The 22,702-nt window shown below is 39.7% G+C and overlaps 2 protein-coding genes across 2 annotated transcripts in view; both read left to right on the top strand.

Annotated features, from left to right (window-relative positions):
* The window catches only part of LOC131265906 (protein twisted gastrulation-like), a 206,522-nt gene that overhangs the window by 1,202 nt on the left and 182,618 nt on the right, over positions 1–22,702 (top strand). The window contains exons 4-6 of the mRNA XM_058268250.1: positions 44–148; positions 1,638–1,812; positions 2,160–2,230. The gene's annotated coding sequence lies outside the window, so the exon portion shown is untranslated. The remainder of the gene's footprint in view (positions 1–43; positions 149–1,637; positions 1,813–2,159; positions 2,231–22,702) is intronic.
* LOC131264579 (proteasome subunit alpha type-2-like) lies at positions 18,060–18,702 on the top strand. Its single transcript, XM_058266859.1, has 2 exons — positions 18,060–18,074; positions 18,436–18,702. The coding sequence occupies exons 1-2, from the start codon at positions 18,060–18,062 to the stop codon at positions 18,700–18,702; spliced, it is 282 nt and encodes a 93-aa protein (XP_058122842.1).

Genomic DNA, 22,702 nt, shown 5'->3' with positions numbered 1-22,702 from the left:
TTTTAAATTGATTTTTTTTTGTTATCTCTTGACTATTTTTCAGTTTCCACGTTCGAGCCCACGATGAGCACTGGCGTGTTCTTTTTAAAAAGTTTGATAAAAAGATCTAAGGATATTTTATTCACTGGTAAGTAGAGGAAGAAGGTAGGTAAGTGCTAATGATCATTGCATAATTACAAACACTTCAAATTGATACATAATACAATCATTTTTTAAATACTACATAAACTATTTATTTTATAAATAGTGAAGGTTTTACAAGCCAAATCTTTTATACTCTAGCATAACATATACTGCCCATACTCGCATATCAGTCCCATTTGACTTTTCATCACTTTTGAGTTAGCCCCATGACTAATGTTCATTTTCAATATATTTTCCAAAAAAAATCTCATAGTGGCCATTTAGTGCATGCTAATGTGAAAAAATACCCAATTGACTGCGTCCCATATTGAAAGTACCCGCATAACAGTCCCATATATGATTACTTTGCTTAAATTAAAGAAAAGTCCTAGTTATTGAAACTTCAACCATTTTTTTAATATAAAGTAATTAAAATAATCAACAAATGGTTGTAATTCAAGTGTTTATAACGAATTATACGCTGTTAAAGTGCAAATATCCGTATGGAATTAAAACCCGAACATCGACGTTTTGACGAGCAAGGTAAACAAAGTATGCTATAAGATGGGACTGATATGCGAGTACTTTTGCTTTCGCCTTCCAAAGTACCCGCATATCGTGTCCCATCTAGTTTATTTTCACCGTTTTAATATTAAAAACGTGTGACGTAAATGGGACTCATATGCGAGTATGGGCAGTATACAGTGCACGTAATTTGCAAACAGACGAAGAACAATGAGGTGGATGCCTCATCCACCACTGAGACATCCTCAGCATAGTCATTGACCAGGTCATCCGGATCGCAGCAAATACCTTGGGGTCTAGTGATGAGGGGATGAAGGTAAAGGATAAAGAAGTGCATTGATAAGGGATCCCCTTGTCGCACGGAACGTTGGATGGGAAAGGAAGAAAATAGGGAGCCGTTATTTATCAACACGGTCAAACGCCTGTGGAAGATCAAAGAAGACGAGCTTTCCACGCTATCTCTCTCACTTTAGATCTATGATTATCTCCTTAACAGTACTCTCTGGCTCTCTAAGAAATATAAATGCGGGCTTGTTGCTGCTCTATTGCGGCGGTGAAATCACCTGCCACTTATCCATATTTCTGCCAACTGCATCCTAATCATTTCATTTGTCAGATTTGAGTCAGAAAACAAACCAAAATAGCCTTGCGAGCTGTCATGTGTTACGTTTCCGGTTCAGACCATGGCAATCCTTGATGTTTGTTCTCTATTTGTTTTCCGTTGACGAACTGATTGTTATTTTATGATGGTGAAATAAGTGATGTGACAAAAAAGTAGGTTATGGAAAGTAGTGAATCCGGCACGTCGATAGAAGGGCAGGCAATGGTAAGAGCAAATTTATGTGTGTGCATTGGGTTAAGATCACTTGTTCAGGTAGCAGTAATAATAAAAACGAAAGAACGGGGCGAAATAGCTTTTTCCAATGAAAGTTTATGCTATATTGTGATTATTATTCTTAACTTTGTTTTTCTTTTCCTTCGTATTGCAGTGAGGTTTTGGAGCGCACATTTTAAGAAGAAGCGACATTATCAGTGCAAAAAACAACGAAATCAACGGTCGGCAATACAACGATTAGTACGAGAATCTGTATTTTGCCAAGACGTTGAAATTTAATTACATCATGTAAAGTGAGGAGCAACGTTAACGAAATCATTCGTGCGGTGGTACGTATTGTTACTAATCCTGCTGTAATGTGATGATTAATAAGTTTTCTAGAGTAATATTAATTTGGATGGTTTGATCGATATTTCAATCACTTCAATGACCGTTGTTAATAGCGAATGGTGTTGACAAAAGAAATTGCTACTTGATGTTGAAGATCGTTTACTAAAAAGTATGTAATTATTCATGTTGTAGGTCAATCAAGATTCTTGAAATCTAATTTTCGATCTATGCAGAAATGATACAACATTACGTAATTGAAAAATTGATCTTTAACCATTTCACATGTATGCGTGAATCCTGTATTGGGTTTTTCTGATTTGGTTTTGTATCCATTTTGCCATTTCAGTATATACTCGTGAAGTTTGTGATTGTGATCAATAGCGTCCACGAAGACGAGTGAGAACTTTATAAATTGTGGTGAGTGTTCATTGTTTCGCTTGTTAGATTTTTAAAGTTGTACTTAAAGATAATTAACACTAACGTTTCTAACATATGTATCAACTTCATAATTTATTAAGACACGATCGTTTCTGTGGTTGTTAAAGACCAGCTGATGAGACATACAGGGTTTGCCACCTTTGTTCAGCTCTAACCCACCGATGATTGAAATAGCTCATCAACTGTTGTCTGTAAAGCATGTGGTATTGAAATAGCTCATCGATTGTTGCCTTTAACTCATCTTATTTTGTCTCTTACTCATCTGATTTTGTCTCTATCGCATTTGAGTTTGTCCCAAGCCGGAAACTTGGGAATAAACAAAGTGAATGTGGTTGTGATACGTTGTAGAATTCCAAGAACATTAAACATTATTATTTTCGTATGCTTTAAAGATATTCTTTTGTAATTTTGAAATTTTGAACTGTAAAAATGGCATTTGAAAGACTTAGTGGAAGGTTTCGCGTACTTAGTAAACCAATAGAGAAGGAGGATAATGCAAAAACATTGTCATGGCTACGAAGAACCAGTGATTCCCGAATCTTGCTCTCGTCACAAACCTTTACAAATTTGTCAAATTATTTGTCAAACAATTAAAACAAATATACTACTGAATGTAGATGTCGCTTCGGATGTCTAGATACTTCGGATACTCAGGGAAGAAAATCCAAGCAAAAAAAGAATTAAGGTTACATACACTCATTAGTTTTTTTATTCATATTTGTTAGTATCGTTTACTGATAAAAGTTATGTACTTACTGTGTCTATTGTTTTGCCACATTCCGAGGCGGAGTTTAAAAAACCCATGGCATGGTACGCATACCATGGGAGCTATCGGATACGTTTTGCTCTATCGATCGATATGGTATATCGACCAACAAGTGTTCATTTTCAGGATACTTGGTTCACTAAGCAATCGCGAACGTTGAAAGTTATCTATCGATATAGCAGTGGATAAAACGGCTGTCAAACGCGAACAAATTTGTCGAGTAGTTGCTATATCGATAGATATTGCTATCGCGAACGCTAAAAGATGAACCCTATCGATCGATATACTATCATCTGTTATGGACCAGTCGATAGCGAGTTAAAAGATCATTTTTAATGATATATTATATTATATTATGTGGCACGACATCCCCTAGTGGGACAAGGCCTCTCTCCGAAGAGAGTTTGTGTGACCGAAAGACGGTATATTATAGATCGGTGGTCAGCCGTTCGTAATACCGGAGGGTGCCAGACTCGAGATTCGATCCCACACCTGTGGTGTGGTGTTTCCTCGCGCTACCGCTGCGCCATGGGCACCCCCATTTTTAATGATGGTAAACTAAAAAATCAACACGAATCCACAATAACTAACACCAGTGAGCATCACAATTCCTTATTTCTACCAAAATCACTGATTTTATTGATTATTTCTTTTCATCTGATTTCATCTGTTTACCAAATGTATCACTTGAGCAGTAAAAAAAGGATACTTGGATCCAGCTGGATGACGATTGTCTTCCATGCGATTTTTACATCCATAGAAAAGTAGCTAATTAGCCAGAAAAAAAAAGAAAATTGAAAAATTAGAAAATTGGTTGCCTTATCGACCGATAAATTTATATCGACCGATACAGAAAAAACGTACGCCATGCAAAATTCGAGTAGATAACTTTATCGACCGATAAAAATGCATCGATCGATTGGTGAAACCTACTTCGTTAGCGATAGGCATCAATGTTGGATGGTCAACTTCGTCAGAACCTAAAAGTAGTTGCGTACCATAACATTAATTGTTTTTAACTTATATGCACATATAAGATTTATAAAAATAAAGATACTAGCTTGACGCCCCGGCGTTGCTCGGTGAAGAAGGGATTGAAAAAATAATTATGGTTTTATTTTGAGACATATGTTTGAATCCGATAGTTACAATAACAACATATTTAAAATGTTCGATATTTCATCAATTTCCCCGTGATGTATAAACCTTGTTGTAGCTATGGTAGATACACCTTGACATTTGTTTACATGGTTGTTTTGTTTGCGTTAGTAAAACTGAGTTTAAATTGTAAAATTTAGATGATTTTATCGAAAAATAATGCTCAAACAAACCTTCAACAACATCTGCAGTGCGAAAACTATATGTGTGAAAAGTTTCAGCTTTGACAGTTCAATATTTTTCGAGTTTTTAGTGTACATAGAAATCCATGCATAAAAAAAGCTAAAATATTTGCACCAAACTTTGCTTATATGATGGCCGACTTTTCCTGTAGGTTGATTGCAGAGAAGTCCATTTATCTTTCAACTTTGAGATTTCTACACCGAATTCGTTAGCAATGTCTTCCCAATCATCATTCCTTTGGGTCGTATTTTTGTAGTTAGGATCGGTGCGATCCCAGAGAGAAGGATACCTCTGGATACAATCTATCAGCATGAGTGCATCCTCTTCACTCATTTGAATAATATTTATCATGAATTAATAAATGAATCTTCAGCCGCATCATCTCCTTTTGATTAAAGACAAAGTGTGTTCAAACTGTGATATGCAGGTGTATAAGTTTCCGGTCCGGTTTTTTACGGGTGTTTTCGGCAATCAATAGTAGTATTTTTGACCTCAACTGTATTGACCGAAAGACAGATGGAGCATCGTAAAGTCGTTCTAGAAATGGAACTTCAACGATACCAAAGCAAGTCATTTTTCGGATCGGATAGTCGCTGGTGAAGAGAAGTGGATTTATTTTGAGAATCCTAAGCATAAAAAATAATGGTTTTCACTTGGTGAAGCCGCCCCATCCGTTACAAGACCAGTTTGTTTTAGCCGGTAACGATGCTCTGTGTGTGGTGGAACCAAGAGGCAGTGGTGTTCCACGAACTATTAAAACCGGGTGAAACGGTGATTATTACTCGTTACCAACAACAAAAAATGAATTTGAAATCTGAATTGATGGAAATAGGACAGCAATGGGCCCGAAGGCATGGTAAAGTGACAATGCACCGGCGCACAAGGCTAAAGTCGAAGAGTGGACCATAAAAGACCTCAACTGGGAAATTCTATCACATCTGCCTTACTCCCCAGACCTGACTGGTTCAGTTTATGACCCTGTATGCTTCTATAAGCAATGCTCTTTCAGAGCAGCGATTCTCCGAATATGAAGATGTCCAAAAATAGGTCGGCGAATGATTTTCTTCGAAGCCCAAACAGTTTAATTTCAATTAGATTCACAATATCCCTGAGAGATAAGAGAATTGTATAGAAACAAGCGGGTACTACTTTGAATCAAAAACATTTTATACTTTTCCCGGAAATCGTAAAAATCCGGAACTTTTCAACTTATACACACTCAACACTAATTGTTTATTACCTTCTTCCTCGCACTTTTCGGTTCATTACTGGAATCTGAAAATTTTAAATATTATATAATAGCTTAAATTTTCGTTATTTAAAAAGTAAAACTCACCCATTTTTACCGTGGTCGATGTTAAGAATGTTTTACTACGATAAACATAGCCAGTTTAGTCGGTAACAGAATAACAACAAGCAAACATTAGTGGACGCGCTAGCGCGTGGAACTCTGAGTTGCTTGCTCAAAGTAGCGCATGCTGAAATTGACCTAAAGCTTTTCAGTTTGACAAATTGTTGATCACATTCGGGACACGGACGGGTCGGACGCGCCCCGTCTATTAGCGGCCTTAGGTTCTAACCTATTTCTTTTTTCGGTATAAATTTGACCCGCTTTTGAAAATATACGTTCACACGGAACTGATGTAGCTGCTATGCTATGAACTATGTTGCTCTTCTTTCCACCACAACAAAGGATCTGCGTCAAAACTAAGAACTCTAGCGTTGATATAATGATCAAATTCTGCACTAGTCGCTGCTTTAGGATGAATTTGTTCTCTTGCATTATTTACCTACCTGAGTGATAAAATCACTAAATATTGATTGAGATGGTGATACGGATTCTCTCGGTGGTGCTTCTGTTCAAAAATTACTATCCTGCTGGTTTAGATAAGCTATTTTGTTTATAATGGAGTCACGTATTGTTTATAATTTGGCGGATCATTCTTAAAAGGGAATTTTTTTATGCGAGGGTCCAAAATCATTTATTCCTGTGCGACTACGTTACTACGTGTGGATCTAAAACGTTCGTCCATTCCTTTAAAGGGAGCTGGTATTAAATTTTTTACTCTGTTATAGTTGTGATTGGTATGCATATACACTAGAGTTGTGTAAATCTGATTCGGATTCATGAATCTGAATGAATCTCTGCCTTATAAGGGATTCATGAATCTTTCGTCGAGAGATTCATGAATCCTAAAGACACACCGACTGATGAAAAGTCCCCAGCTAAAACTGGGCTGAGGGACTCCCTTTTTTTTGGACGCATCGTCCACGCCTATGAAAGAATCGTGACAGATCCATGAAAGATTCATAAAGATTCATTAAGGATTCGAAAGATTCAGATAGGTTTGAAGATTCGAACCCGCAAAGATTCATGAATCCATCTGAATGAATCTTAGGTGAAAGATTCATATGAAAGAATCTCGTCAAAAGATTCATTAAGCATAACACTAGTTAAATTGGCTGAAGTGTAGCTATTTTTTTGTTTTTTCGTATGTCCTCCTACTCAGTCCCCTTTCCGAACCCCTATCCCTCAAAATAATGAAAAATAATAATAATTCAACAATTATGGAATGGGGTTTTATAAAATTTGGTACACCTACTACTTAAATATGTAGCCATCTCAGACTTCTTCTATCTTCTTCAACGTGACAATTATTCTCAATCACAAAATCGGTCTAATCAATTTACACCAAACATTATCATAAGAAAACCAATTTTTCAAGTGTGAAATGTCCAACATTCTTATGCCTCCTTTTCCTGCCTATAACTTTCTATCACCTGGACGATAGAAATTAAGTAAAACAATATGATGCCACATTACTTCGGATGCGACGAATTAAAAAAATATATTTAAACAGGAGTATTTCTCATACTTATGTACATTAATTTCGATTATTTGCGAGGATTTGGGATTTGCTGTCGGCTCCGCCGGCCGCATCTTTCGTGGTGGTGATTTACGCATTTTTGGGGCCGGTTTGGCCTTAAATTGGCAAGCTTTTGTCAATTCTGCCCTTTCTACTGCCTGGCGCTTGACTTCTTTACGCTGGGCAATCTCTTCAGCCATGGCGTACAATTTATTCACTCGATTCATGTTGATGTATCTAAAACGGCAATTAAAAGAGCATGCTTGCGGATGATTAAAAATTTGTGTTAATATTAGAGTTGTGTAAATCTGATTAAGATTCATGAATCTGAATGAATCTCCACCAGTCTGAATGAAGTCACCAGTCAAAAATGGGTTGAAAGAATCGGGGAGATTCTTGGCAGATCCATGAAAGATTCATGAAGATTCATTAAAGATTCAAAAGATTCATTAAGCTTTGAAGATTCGAATCTGCAAAGATTCATGAATCCATATGAATTAATCTTAAAAATTTACCTTAAAACTTACCTTACCATTATTTTACCTTAAAACATACAGTATTTTCTAAAACGAACATAGGAAACACGATTTAAAAGCTTTTAACAGAGTTCCGCGTTTTTGCTCGAAAGTTTCCTCTTATTCCTTCGAATAGCAAGAATAGTTATTTATACACGTATTCCAAGGTATATACATAGAGTTTTTTAACAATTTTCTGACCGTTTTTCCATCCAGCAAACCATTATTTCAAATTGCTGTTTTTGGTGCGTTTTACACCTTTTACCACTGTTTAGCGCGATGGCCAAGGCCTTTAGTGACACCGTCCACATCATTAATACGATCGCCGGAGCTATTAAGATAACGCAAGCGTCGTTTAGAGACTCATTTTTCCGAGCCTATTGTGAGCGCGTTTGTTCAAAGAGTTGATTGTAGAAGATGTTGACATAATTGTACATCCATGTTCAAATAATAATAAAACTTGCTCAAGTCTTTCAAGCATTGGAAATGTTGCTTGGGATACTCACCCGGTAGGATACGAATGTACTCCGCAATAATCTCCCAATCGGCGTAGAACGCATATGCCGAGCTGTACTGTATTAGCTGGACCTTGTTCCAAATTCCCTCTATATCCATGTACTGTATCTTTCCGTCGAAGAGATCACCGAACAACTGCTGTCTGAAGGGAAAGAACAGATGGGCCTGCGGCGAGTGGAAAGAGAAATCGAACGTACGCTTCAGATGCCGGTTGATTCGATGTTGCCAAGAAGGCAAACCTCTTACCTCTTCCACAGAACAGAACACCGCGTCAACGGCGTACGCCAAGCGTTTATGAAACTTCACGATCTTCGGGGTGTACGAGCGCCATTTTCCCCGCTCCAGTTCGGCCAACGGTTGGCTTGGCTGGCACAGCTGACAGGATGGCGACCACCGGCAATCCCTGGTCCTGAGGCAAGTTTTGTGGTAGCTGCGACAACACGTGTTGCACTTAGGCAACCGATTACTGGGCTCCAGACAATACCAGCACTCATGTTCGCGATTCACCTTCCAGAGTCCGGTATCGTATCGGCAGAGAAATCGGGCGCGTGCAACGAGAGGACGACGAAATGGAGCAAATGTTTTTTTTCGTGTCAACAATTGGGCCAACAGACGACACTTACATTATACATCATCGATGGCTACCGGCACTCCAGGCAGTTCCAAGGGGGCTTGTCTGTATTGGTCGGACCCGCACATTGCTCGTGGTATTTGCGCACGCAGGTCTGGCAGCTTACCAATCCTGGTCCCTTCACCTTGCACCGAAAGCATTGGATGGTTTCTTCGTCGGTCTAGAAAATGGTTCAGAGGGACGAAATGCACATTTTGCTTTATGTGCCTTGTTTATTGTGAAATCATCATTTACTTTTCGGGATCTTATTCAATCCATGAGATCGTTCAATTCATGAGTTCTTTGTACAATATTGGTTGGTTAAGTTTTTCTCACCCATTGTAATACTTCAATACATTTCACGCTATGGTTCAAAATATTAGCGTCTGATGATTTCTCTTCAATTCACTTCCTTACGATCCTACGTATTCGGGTGGTTATAGTTTACTAAAAATAAATCGCGGTAGGATAATTCCCCCCAAACTTACAATGATTTAACAATAACTGAAAAAATACTTTTGCACTGTAGCATTTGAAAAAAGGTTCAAACATAATTAATTAATTAACTAAGATTAATTTTATGAATTTATCTTTTTTTGAAGTTGGTTAGGGTGTTCTGATCTCTGGTATTTCTTGCATGTGAATATTTTGTGGGATGCTATCTGTGGTACTTTGCATTCCTCGCATTCCCCCTCCTCGGTTATTTTTATGGTGCTGAGCCAGTAATTGGCCAGGTTATGTCCTGCCTGGATTCGGTTTGCGGATCTGATTTCGGTTGCGGTGAGTGTATGTTCTGTTGTACGGTGAATATGTTCTGGTGCCAAGGTGATGCTTCGAAAGTAGGCTGGTATACTTCGAATTTTTCCCCCTTTTTCTTACACGCGTCCTTGTACCAGGTTTTTGTTTCTTGTAGCATATATTAGGTGGAATCGCATACGGATTTGTTTATTTAACCATGGTTTAATCTGCCGTCTAGCGTTCATTTTGGATGAACCGCGTTCATTTGTCATTCATTTGTGTCAAATTAAACCATGGTTTAAAACTAAACAAACGATTGTCACGCACCCTAGGGTTCTGCGGGTAAAAGTTTCGAGCAGTATAATAAACCATGGTTTCTGGCATCGCATACGCTCTGACTTCAGCGTTGACGATGGTTTATTATATGATGTGTCTAGGGTAGTTGTTTAATAAACAAATCTTCCGCGCAAGATATTTTATTGTAAAATATCAATAAGAAAGTCGATAGTTTTGTGGAACTAGGCACAACAATATACATTCTTAACATTGGAATGGATGAAAAAGTAAAAATACAAATAAATACCGGTTACAAACGAGTGTTTAAAGAACATTCGGCAATTTAACACCTAAGTTACTATGGATAGGACTAGTCAACGTGCATCTTTTTCATATTTATTACCTAATCGAAAGCACGTGAGTTTTTTTTTAAACAGAGTTGGTTGGATTATGGGGCTAAACCAAATAGGGTATTCCCAGTCTTCAGCGAACCGAACCATATCCGGTTGTATGAACGAAGGCAAAAAATGGCGTATTCCATCTAATTTTTCTAAAAAAAAGAGGAAACGGAAAATTGAGAGATATGTACGTTATATATTTTAGCATTTTCTTTTAATTTGAATGCAGTTTCCAGTTGAGCCAAATGCCTTGCTTCGATACGAATCAGTCGATATAATTTTCTACGATATGGAAATCCACTAGAATAGTTTCTGTGGCATGAATTAGTGGCAGATGATTTATTTTGCATTAATTCCCGTTGTAAAATTTCCCAGCACTTGTACACAAACCGAGGCAAATGGCAGAATGGCCAATGTTTATTCGAATTGCACAAGGTAAAAGATTTCACAGGTTTGTGTTTTCCATATCGTGTTGTTATTTTTTCATTTGTAGTTAATGAAAATGTACCAATGCCAAGAAAACAACTAGAGAAAATTTTAAACAATAAAGAAAAACAAAGAAGTTGTTTTTTTTATTAAAAATTGATTTGAAAACGTTCAGAATAACATTTTAAATTGTTTGTAATCAAAGCGCAAAGTAGGCTTTGTATCAAAATTGCATCCAATGGTTTAACATTTAACCATGGTCAATTGAAACAGTACGCGATACCAAATTCGAGCGGCTAAAATAGACCATCGCTTGATTTAAGCCATGGTTAAAAATTAAACAAATTCGTATGCGATTCCACCTATTGTTTGGCTCTGTGGGTGATGTACTCCTTTTTTTGCCAGTTCATCCGCCTTTTCATTGCCCGGTATCCCCAGATGTCCAGGGATCCATCTTATTTCGGCGTATATACTTTGGTATATTTTCAATATGTTGTAGATGGTTTGGTCTAGGTGTGTTTCTGTTTGGCCTTTATCTATGATTCTGCAGGCTGCTTGGCTGTCTGTTCGGCTAGTTCTAAGGCCTTTTCGATTGCGCTTAGCTCTATGGACGTGATGGGTGTCTGGTTAATGAGTTTGTAGCTGCCCGCTATATATCGGTTGGGTTGGCGGTTATATCAACTTTAAAAGATACGGGTGCGACTCCACATGACTGATTTTTACCAACTATAACACCTGGTGGTTTGGCTCCTTTCTGGAACATTTACGCGATGATGCAAAGCCCTTGCGCTATCGTTGCTCTGATGTTTGGAAGATTTTGTTATGGTTTCTGTAGTAGCACCAACCATCTACTGCATGCGCTGCCTGGCGTCAATTTGATCCTGCTTGATTTGATCTGGCTTGATCCTGAGCCTCCATATCGATCTGCACAACCAGGATACGCCTTCGAGCTTTATGGCAAATTTGGTTGATTCCGCATAGATTCGAATCATGAAAGGATAAGATGAAATGTAATTGGTTAATCTAATGATATGGGTTTCTCTTTGCACTCCTGAATGTTTTTGTGGATTTTTGCAATTTTACCTACCAAATAGAATCTTTCAAATTATTCATAATTATTTCACATTTTCATATCATAAACGGTTGAGCCTTGAAAGGTAAAAAGATTTGTTATAGTACATGTAAAGATATTCAATAATAATTTTAAGAAAATTATTAAAGATTACTTACCTCACTCTAATCGGACGATTCTACCGCTAAACGACCTCTTTGTACACTATGTTTTTGACGGCAACGCTACCTTCATTTTCGGCTTCCGAATTGACGATCAACACAGATATATTTTGACGCGATGTCACTCGCGATAGCGCTACGTACAGTTGACCGTGCGTAAACAAACTTGTTGGTAAGTACAACCCCAAGTGATGTAAAGATTGTCCTTGCGACTTGTTGATCGTCATGGAGAAGCACAACTGAACCGGAAATAGCTTTCTTCGTATCCGGAATGGAAGCCCAGCGTTATTGCTGTCACAGTAGATACGCGGCAACAATACATCTTCTCCTAGCCGCTTGCCCGTCATTATTCGCGCGTGTATACAGTTTGACTTGTGATCGATGACTTGTAACCGTGTTCCGTTGCAGATACCCTTTAGTATCGCTTTAGTTGCAGTTGATGCGCAGGGGGAAATTTAAATATTCGCGTTAAGGGAATTTAAATATTCGCTGGGCAGTTGTAAATTGGCGTGCTCTTCCTCATTCACCAGGGTGTCAACGGAGCGATATTCAGTTTCCTGTTCGGGTAGTCTTTCCAGTACGATGTTATTAACTGCGTTGACATCCACGTTCAGGGGTGATAATATAGTTCGGTTTGTGAAACATGCCGGATATGAGTTATTGTGTCAATGGCAGGATAGATTCCATCGATCAATGCTCGCAAATCAGAGTCGAAATTGTCCGAAGCGGGAACAATCATGTCGTGTGGTAATTGTGCAAACGATCCATCCAGCCCTGGGAATCTATTACGCTTTCCCTCTCCGAAACGTAGCAAAAGATCTGAAAACTCCTGGAGTTCAGCAGCATTTTGTGGATTTGGAGCTGTTTTTACACGCATATTTTCTTGCAATCGTAGTTTTCGGAATTTTTGTCAGAGAGAACTTCTTTTGATGCACAGCGCAATAATTTGTGCATCTGTACCCTTTGGTACGACCGGAAGTATCTGCCTGAAGTCGCCATATAATAACATAACCTTACCACCGAATGGTTGATTTACACCTACTACGTCTTGCAGGGTTCGATCAACGCCCTCTAAAGCGTGCGCAAATCTGTAAATGATGTTGGACCTTTACGATAGTACAACAACAGACGTAGGCAATAAAGTTCGATTGCTATCATCGAACAGGAGACCGTACGACCGATGACGTTGCCGCTTTGTCGGCACCGACGAATCCAATTTTTACCGGTACCGTGCAAGGGTAACCGTTGCGTTGGTTTCGGTTCAGCGTATCTGTTAGAAAAACCAAATATTTCTATGTATAGTCGGCCTAAGGTTAAAGTAATATAACTGTTGCTTAGTTCCAACTCCGTTTTGAAATTGGCTCAGCTATGGTACATATCTGTAATACATCGGTACGTCTTGATACACGAGGGTCCGGGCCAAATCATCATGAGCGGCTAGTTCGAAGAACCTTGTCAACATCGTATGGCATCCACGATCGAGTAGCGATGTTACAGTGGCGTTCGCTCGAAATACCACGCTTTGTTGGTGTTCCAAATGGATTGGCAACTGAACTACCGTATGCGTCTTGGCTTGCAGCTCAATGCGCATTAACCTCCAACAGCTCTCGGATGCGGAGATGTAGCGAGCGTCGAGAAACTGTTGAATTTCATCGGACGAATTTTCCGCTGACACGCTAATCCGATCGTGACTCTTGTAGACGTACTTTATACATGTACTTAACGCTAGTTACCGTCGAGCATATTTCCACATTGATGTGACAGTGATACTTCTCAGATAACCAAGGGTTGTATGGTACAACTTAACCAAGGGCTCTCGCAGAAAGGTCTTCTAAAATGGCAAACCAAACAGGATCAGAATGAATGTTGAAAGAACACATATCTACGGGTTTACGTTTTCAAATGTGGTCCTGGTGAGCTGTTTATCGTAAAAACCATAAAACCGAGAATAAGTCAGGTTGTATGAAACCGATCTCGCGTTATTATATATCTTTGAAAAGTTATTGTGGAAACCAAGAAGATTAATTTCATTTCTATATGCGCAGATTCAGATTAAAAAAGTCTGTTGAAGCAGAAACAAATAATTATTCCATTAACGTATGAAGTTGACTTCAATGTCATCGTGTTTACAAAGTGTGGGTTCAGTTCATCAAGTAGGTGTATGAAGAGCAATAAACAAAATAATTTTAATTCTTGTTGTCTATGCTAGAAACGGAACTTTGTTTTTGAATTATTAAAACATAATTATTTCGTGTTCGATCAACCGCGGATCTCGCATTATTATATATCTTTGGAAATCTACATCTACATTACCTGGAAGGTTCGTCAGAGCGTCGATACGATGGCAAAGAGCACCTTGTACACGGTAGTTGTACGGACCACCACCTCCACTGGCTACCCGATTATCCTGTCGCACAGGATCGTTCACGCGAACAGATGCACCCATGGAGGTAAAGGCAAAAGCGTTGCTATATACGCCGATTTTTTCCATGAATGCCTTGTTTTTGAAGAACTGACGCAGTGTACTTGGGGGTTCATCAAAAGGCGGCAGTAGTATCTGACCTCCGTTGCAGAACAATGTTGGCAAGGCTGACCAGATCTTAGTTGAAATCGCGGCGGGTACTAGTAATTATAATAGTAGCCAAGTCCCACTTTATAGGTGTGATTCCTATTTCGTGTCATAATTTGTCGCCGATGGTGCGCTTCATATTCACGGCGATATTGAAATGCAGTCTCGTTTATTCTAACATTAGAGTTTCCGATAAGTAGGTAAGCTGGAGTCTTTTGTAGCAGTAACAATGACTGGTACACTGGCAGGCAGAAGACGGGGATCGTTAATAATGAGTCGATTGCGCTGACCGCGTTCAGCTTGTCGCTTACGATTCAATCTTGCCTTTCGTTCAGCGGCTGACTCTCCATGCGACGGAGTGGCATACCGGGACATTTTGTTGTGGATAATGATACTACATACCTTGTAGAGCGTGAGGATGTCGAACGCTCTGTTTCTGCTGAGCGCATAGTTGCATGCTGCATCTCAGCAGTAAAAACTATCTACGAAGATATGTTTGGTGCTATCTGTTGATCTGGCAAAGCGGCAACCCGGATCATCGAATTGGATCTATTTAAAAAAGTTGTTAGTGTTTTCCTTAGCATTGGTGGTTGATACTACATACGTTGTAGTGTTTTGCGATGTCGAGGGCTCTGTTTCTGTTGCACAAATAGGTGAAAGATGCATCTCACCATCTACATTGTTTGATAATAAGTTATTCACTTATATAATTCACTATAAGTCAGGTATCACTTCCATGACCACGGTCGTAGATTTTACAAGAGTTGGAAAAACGGAACTCAATTTGTCTATGAATACTGCTATCGCGTACGGCTTTAATTGACAATGAGTTTCGTTATCCAAGTATCCCTTCATTTTACTAAAGCGAGCTGAATGCTATGATGACCAATGCAATGCAATGGGATGAGCGTTTTGACAATTTCCATACAAAGATGTTGTAACGATTTTAGTACGTTACTTTATCCAAGTAGGAGTGTTATCTTTGGAGCGTGACGTTAAGGATTTTTTATAATAAGTTGTTCCTCTAGGCAGTGTCGTATTCTGGTTTGCTTATTTAGGTCGTTTATGTTTATGTTTGTTGGGGAATAGTCCGGCCATCCTGTGGCTATGACATATCTTATAAATAGTTTTTACAAAATAGGTCTATTAACTAACACATTACAGAGACATTATCAACCGAACGTTACATTGAGGCACTACTGTGCCTGAGTTATGCGCGGAATGACGCAAGGGACAAGTTGAAATCGAACAGGCCGCCAGCTTCGTTGACCGCCACACACATGGCATTCATCGGTTCGGCTTGTTCAGACTGTGTACGGAAGTGGCTAGTGGCTAATAGTGCTCGAGGACGAAGAGAGCGTGATGGCGCGTGAAAATTTATGGACTTAAGCAGTGCGGGGTATCAATAGCTCCGTTAAGAAGTTTGAATACAAACGTCCGCTGAGCGTTAGCTCTCCTATCAGCGAGTGGCCAGCAGCAGGCAGCGCGCCTCGCGTCATTTTCCGCTAGATGGCGTCCAAGCGATTGATCCAAACCTGCGCGGTCGGCTGCCATACAACTGCGCCGTATTATAGTATTGAGCGCACGTTAGCACGGTATTGTTCATTTTGTTGATCATATCAAGGTTTTGCATAAATGTTTTTGATCTTGGTTTTCGATTCTGTGTCCGGACCATTTCAAGCTGTGTTCTACTTGTTGGTGAGTGCATTATGGGTTTTGCTATCTCTTTTGTAGTTATGTATTTCTTCCTGATGTGGTATGGTACTTCTGCGTTAATGGCATAGAGGGTGTTTATTAATGTAGTCCTTGTGCATCCTGAGATGATTATGAGGCTATTGTATTCATGGAGTTGAGGGTGGCCTACCTCAACTTAGCTTAGGTAAGACGTTCCGTATTCCAGTGTGCTGCGGATTAGTGATCTGTGTACTGTTAATTGTTGTGCTCATGGAGTTAATTTTGCTTTTGAAATGACTAATCCTTTTTATAATGTTTAGTCTGTTTCTAGCATTGTTTTTTAGTGTTTCTATCTGTATTCAGAACGTTAATTTTTTGTCGATCCATGCTCCCAGGTATATGTATGTGTTGACTTGTTCTATGGGTTCGTTGGCTATGTGAATCCGAATTGTGTATGCGTTTGGTGTTTTACCAAAGGTCATTGTTTTTGTTTTGCTCGTGTTGATTGGTAGGCTTAGTTTCTTTGCTGTTACACTGTTTTCAGGGCCAGTTCGTCCGTATCAGGCTGTTCTTTGCCGGTAGTAGGCAGTCAATTGCACGCGCAATCCTTTTGTTTGGCATCGTTAGGAAGCACTTCGGGGTTGTTAAGTTTAACTTTGCCGTTATCGGTAGCAACATTGGCTCGCCGAAAAAAGGTCGCGTTCACTCTTGTTAAAAGTTCCGGGATTGTTTTACACAAGCTGGTATTATTCGTACGTACGATTACACTATATCTACCTATACCACTACCACAAAATATAATACCAGCTTATATAGCAATAACCCGGTTGACAGAAATTTAAATTTTTGCTGTTAGCATGTAGTTACAGCAAGAGCTTCAGCAATCTGCCATGGAAAAACTTGCTGTAACTACATTGCAGCTGCAAAAAAATTGAATTTTTGTTAACCGGGAACAAGGAAGATATTTTTGAAGTTAATTGATTTTTATTTCTGGCCTGAAATTATTCTATCAAATCTAGGGTCTAGTTGCGTACATCCCGCAATCAAAACCGATTGTAAATGATCGTCTGTTAGTGATGATCTGTACTATGATTTTACGTAGTTAATTTGGAAAAAGTTTTTTCGCATAAATATGTATTACCAAATATCGATACAAATGATCACATCTTCCTCAAACGTCTTCCAAATGATTTCAAATTACTGTATTCCGCTTCTGGTTTTTATAAAAATTTACAAGATCCATATTGTTGAACTTATTTTTGAGTGTTTCATCGTTTTGTAATTCAATTATTTCTAATTGTAACTCGGAGCAGACCTTGTGCAGAAATATACTGGCCGTCAAAATTGTACAAGGTCTGTAGAAGTGAGAGGTCAGGAGATTATTGCTGCACCGCCTATGTTTTGAATATTGCGTCAGAAATTGCTCTAAACAAATCTAGCGGGTGGAAAATTAGATATTTTTTAATATTGTAACAAATATTGCTTTGCATCCGTACAGTACCATCATTTAAGTAAACAAGGTCAGTTTATTGATTATGCGGTAGTTCGGCAGGTTTTGCTATACCATGGTATGAGCAGACCTCCCACTTCTACAGACCTTGTGCAGAAATATCTGGCCGTCAAAATTTGCGCCCATTCAACAGTAGTAGTCCGCAATTCAACAGAAGTCAAACTCGATTCAGTCATCATGCTCGCGATTCTACAGTTGTGACTCGCGATTCCACAGTTGTAGCTCGCCATTCCTCAGAAGTGGGACGCGACTCCACCCTAAATGAAAACGGGTGTATATGGACGATCATGTATGTTAATTACTGATAGAGGGTCATATAATGGAACATTTGAATCAGCTGGTGTAATGGTTCAAATCGGTACTGGAACAATGCATGCCAGCTCTGTAAGTTTGCAATCAAATAAAGGAGTGTTGCATTCAGTTCCAGGAGGTATGCAATTCTTCTCTGGAGCATTGCAAAGACCGGTTTAAAATTCTTCACTTTTGTGGAACCCTACAAATGTTGTACATGTTGCAAAATGACACTATGTTGTTTATTTACACTGCATCAGAGTCGGGTCAAACACATTCGTCTTTGGAAAGAAAAAGGTGACCATACTGATAATTTTATCTTCATTTCCGGGTTTGATGGTATCCTGATATCGAATCGACTGTTTTCAGAAGTGGCCGCTACACCGTCTTTCGTCGGAGCGTGAAAACCACAGCTTAAATAGTCACTTTCAGCCCTTCGGGGAAACTGGACCAGATCGTATATGCCCTGGCAGCTGTCGCTACCGGTGTTCCGCCAGTGGGCATTAAGGCCGTTAACGGCGTCGTGATCGCGACGGAGAACAAGCAGAAGAAGAAGCTGGCTCAGAACTGCTACCTGACCTACCGCGAGCCTATTCCCACCTCGCAGCTGGTGCAGAAAGTGGCCACCGTCATGCAGGAGTACATGCAGTCTGGTGGTGTCCGTTCATTCGGTGTGTCCCTGTTGATCTGCGATTGCGACGAGGGCCGACCATACCTGTAGTTCCAGCTCCAAAAAAATTTTGACCGAATGTTATAGGCTGCGATCAATACCATTAGCAACAGAAACAGCAACACACCATGCGCGATCTCGGTATTCCGAAGCAGTTCGTTGTTTCTAAGACAGTGTGTAAAAGTGGATAGTTTTCACAACATATTGCGCATTACTGATGACGAAACACCTGTCCATCAGGATCTCGAGGGAGCATGCGCAAAATACGGATATGATGGCGTAATTTTGGTTATGAGTGGCGGATTTCCAGGCCAATGTCTAGAGACACGGCCTTTTGTATGTTTGACATTACGCCAGAGCAGACGCCATAAGTCTCCATAGCCACCTGAAAGCACTCATCACTGGCCAATTGCCAGCATCATCATTGATTAACTCATGCAAATCACAACAAATGCCTTCGTGGCTAGTAATGACGGGTTGGAGGCAAAAGATACGCTAATTGCGGAAAGGGCACAAGCCCAAAATTCAGTGTTTATTTTTTATAAATTGCAAGTTCAATATAATATAATCCAACAATAAAGCTAACAGATCTTAAATAACAAACAAGAAACTATCCGAAAAACTTATAATGTAATTCATTAACAACTAGCAAAGAATAATTCATAACCTTATCTAACTAATAATTGATTAACAAAACATATTAAAAAATCCTCCACTAATCTACAATTTCTTCTTCATTTCTGTCTTCAATCTTGTCTGGTTACCATATCTGCCCCTTCTTATCGCATCCATCAGTTCAGTCTCGTTTGTAACCCGAGCGCGTCTGACAATCTCCTTCCACTTTGAAAACATGTTTTCTATATCTTCTCTTTTATAATGCGAGTTTTATGAAACGCAACATTATCCATAAAGATAATGGGGTCTGTTATTTGGCGTGTTGATAGGGCGGCCTTTAATTTTTCTAAAAATTCCAAAAATAAATGTTGGTTGAATGCACCATCGGTGGAATCGTACGCAATTATACCATTTCTGGTCATGGCACAGCAAATTGTAACATTCCGACTTCTAATGGATGCTACCACATGACTGGCAGGCTTGCCGGCAGCTGCCCAGCCTCGCTTGCATCGTAGGGATACATTAAACCCTACCTCATCAGTGAACAAAAAATTCGCATCATTCAGTTCAACCTGCCAATCCAAAAACCGTAGGGCATACTCCTTCCTGACGCGGATATTATCCGGACAGTTTCGCCGGATCGGTAGAAGCTGAACACGTTTAAGGGTGTAATTGAAATTTTCCAAATAATTGCGTATGGTTGATATGTATACACTGACCCCCAATTCTTTAGCACACTTTTCTGCCATTTTTTTTAGGCTCAGAGAGCAGTCATCATCCACCCAACTTTTTAAAATAAGTAATTGCTCATCAGTGAGCTTTTTGGTGTGGGCACCACCCTTCTTCTTAGAATTATCTCGTACCTCGCCGTTTTTCTGATACGTTTTAATTATCCCCGACACAGCTTGTATGTTAAGCCCCATGATTTTTCCTATCTCTGTCATCCTATACTGGTCCAAATATAACTTAACTATTTGCTGCTTATCCTCAATAGAGATAGTTTTACGTCTCGGCATCTTGTTGTCGTTCAGAACCTATTAACGTAAACTATCGAAAACATACTATCAAACACGGAAATCGGATAAAATTTCATGTTCATTACCTTTTTATTCAGCGACTCAAACAGAACTCCGTCGTAAACAATCAACTGATCGGCATGTAAAAAACTACGACACACACCGTGAACACACAAACAGCACGGTGCCGTTTTGCAATGTGACATTTTGCAACATGTACAACATTTGTAGGGTTCCACAAAAGTGAAGAATTTCAAACCGGTCTTTGCAATGCTCCAGAGAAGAATTGCATACCTCCAGGAACTGAATGCAACATTCCTTTATTTGATTGCAAACTTACAGAGCTGGCATGCATTGTTCCAGTACCGATTTGAACCATTACACCAGATGATTCAAATGTTCCATTATATGAATCGAAACCCTGTAACAGCGGAGTTAAAGAAATTTTCAATCCATTTATAGGAACGTCATCAGTTTTTTTTTTTTTATGTGGCACGACATCCCCTAGTGGGATAAGGCCTCTCTCCGAAGAGAGTTTGTGTGACCGAAAGACGGTATATTATAGATCGATGGTCAGCCGTTCGTAATACCGAAGGGTGCCAGACTCGAGATTCGATCCCACACCTGTGGTGTGGTGTTTCCTCGCGCTACCGCTGCGCCATGGGCACCCCCGTCATTAGTTTTAGCTGCAAGATTATTACGCTGGTCCCTGTTTTTGGCTAATTACAATTATACAATTGAACATAGGTCAGGGAAATTAATGACAAATGTAGATGCGATTTCAAGATTGCCATTGCCAGAAGAATCAGAAATAGAGCATATAGAGCTAGGCATCAAGGCAGTTTGAGAAAATTCTTTAATTGATTTGGAGCATATCAAAGAATCGCAAGCGACATACGGCGTAATTCGGAAGCTTCAAGAGGTCATTAAGTATGGTTGGAAAAGTAGTTTGTTAAATGAGTTAAAACCACAATCATGATGGTGTTGTGAAAACGAAGATGCACGTTAGAAGGGCAGTTTTGTGGTTAGGAATGGATAAAGATTTGATCCAATATATTCAATCATGTGAAGTATGTCAAGCAAGGTAATCCGTACCGAGGGAAAATTAGAATCTTAATGGCCATCATGCAGTTTTCCATTCGTAAGAGTTCATTTAGATTTATTCTATTTTAATTCTATAACATTACTATTGTAATGTTCACACTTTCGCAAAATTCCTTAGCTTAGCAAAATCAGTTCTCGTAATTTTATGTGCGTTCCCATACATTTTTGGTCGATTTTCAACTGCGAGATAGCGCTTTGCGGTCTTGGGGAAAGTTGTAGTTCTCGGCAAAAGAAACCCTTTTTACTTTAGAGAATGTTTTTTTCCGTTGGTCCGTTTTGGTTGGTTCGCCCGAAAATGGGCGTGCAAGAAATGACACTTATACAAAATTCTTCTTCTTCATGGTGTAACGACCTCCTGGTCATGCCTGCCCCCGTTAAGGGCTTCGGAGATTTGTTTCCCTGTTGTACGTGGATAGTCAGTCCTCTCGTACAGGGGAGGGTCCGGTCTCGGTTGGGATTCGAACCCACGCCGTCGAGGTGATGAGCCCCGGCGCTCATGGGCCGATTTTCTAACCGGCGCTACCGCTCGGCTGTCGCGGACCTCCGCGGATACCACCACGCGGGTTGGAGCAGAAAGTGGGATAGCGTCGATAGAAAGTGATGTAGCGTCTAAATTAGCGGGCCAGACCCTATAAGGCCAAGATAAGAATTAGGTGGCTGGGGGTCCTTGGCAGTTAACGGAAGGAAATGAGCGGCTGTCAACAGGGAGAGTTGAGAAGGGTCCCCAGACCACGAGGTGGAGATTCGACCACGGACAACCGAGGAGAACAGACGTAACTGTTCATCTCCACATAGCGAACTCTCTTCCGACGAACTGACGAACTCAGTTCCCGCAACAGCTGGGAAACTCGTAGGAAACTGGTAGGAAACTCTTGACAGCACTAGTAAAGCCCCTCGTTCTGACGTTTAATAACTGACGGATTAAGAAGAAGCGAAGAAGACCGAAACAAATGCGTGTCCACTTAGCGAACTCGGAAAACTCGAAACTCCATACAAGTTTGACAGGAGTTTCACCTGAGTTTCCTATGAGTTCGCTATGTGGAGATAAACAGTAAGAGAACAATGTGATCAAAAGAGTAAAAATCGAAAGTGAACGAATAAAAGCAAGTGATCGTGATAAAGAAAATCGAGTGTTATATTGGCGCCCAACGTAAAAGCAAAAAAAAAAGTTTGGATAACTAACGTGAATCGGGTTGACAAAGATAGTGGAAAAAAACAATAAATTAAAAGCACATGGATCCCACGCGGTTGACCAACGAGGAAATTGAATACGAGCAGGCGCTTCGAGGCGTGGCGGACCTCAAAAGCCTCCCACG

Source organism: Anopheles coustani, chromosome 2, assembly GCF_943734705.1.
Source record: "Anopheles coustani chromosome 2, idAnoCousDA_361_x.2, whole genome shotgun sequence".
Taxonomy (NCBI): Eukaryota; Metazoa; Arthropoda; class Insecta; order Diptera; family Culicidae; genus Anopheles; species Anopheles coustani.
Note: the sequence above shows the minus strand (reverse complement) of the source record. Positions and strands in the feature narration are given on the sequence as shown.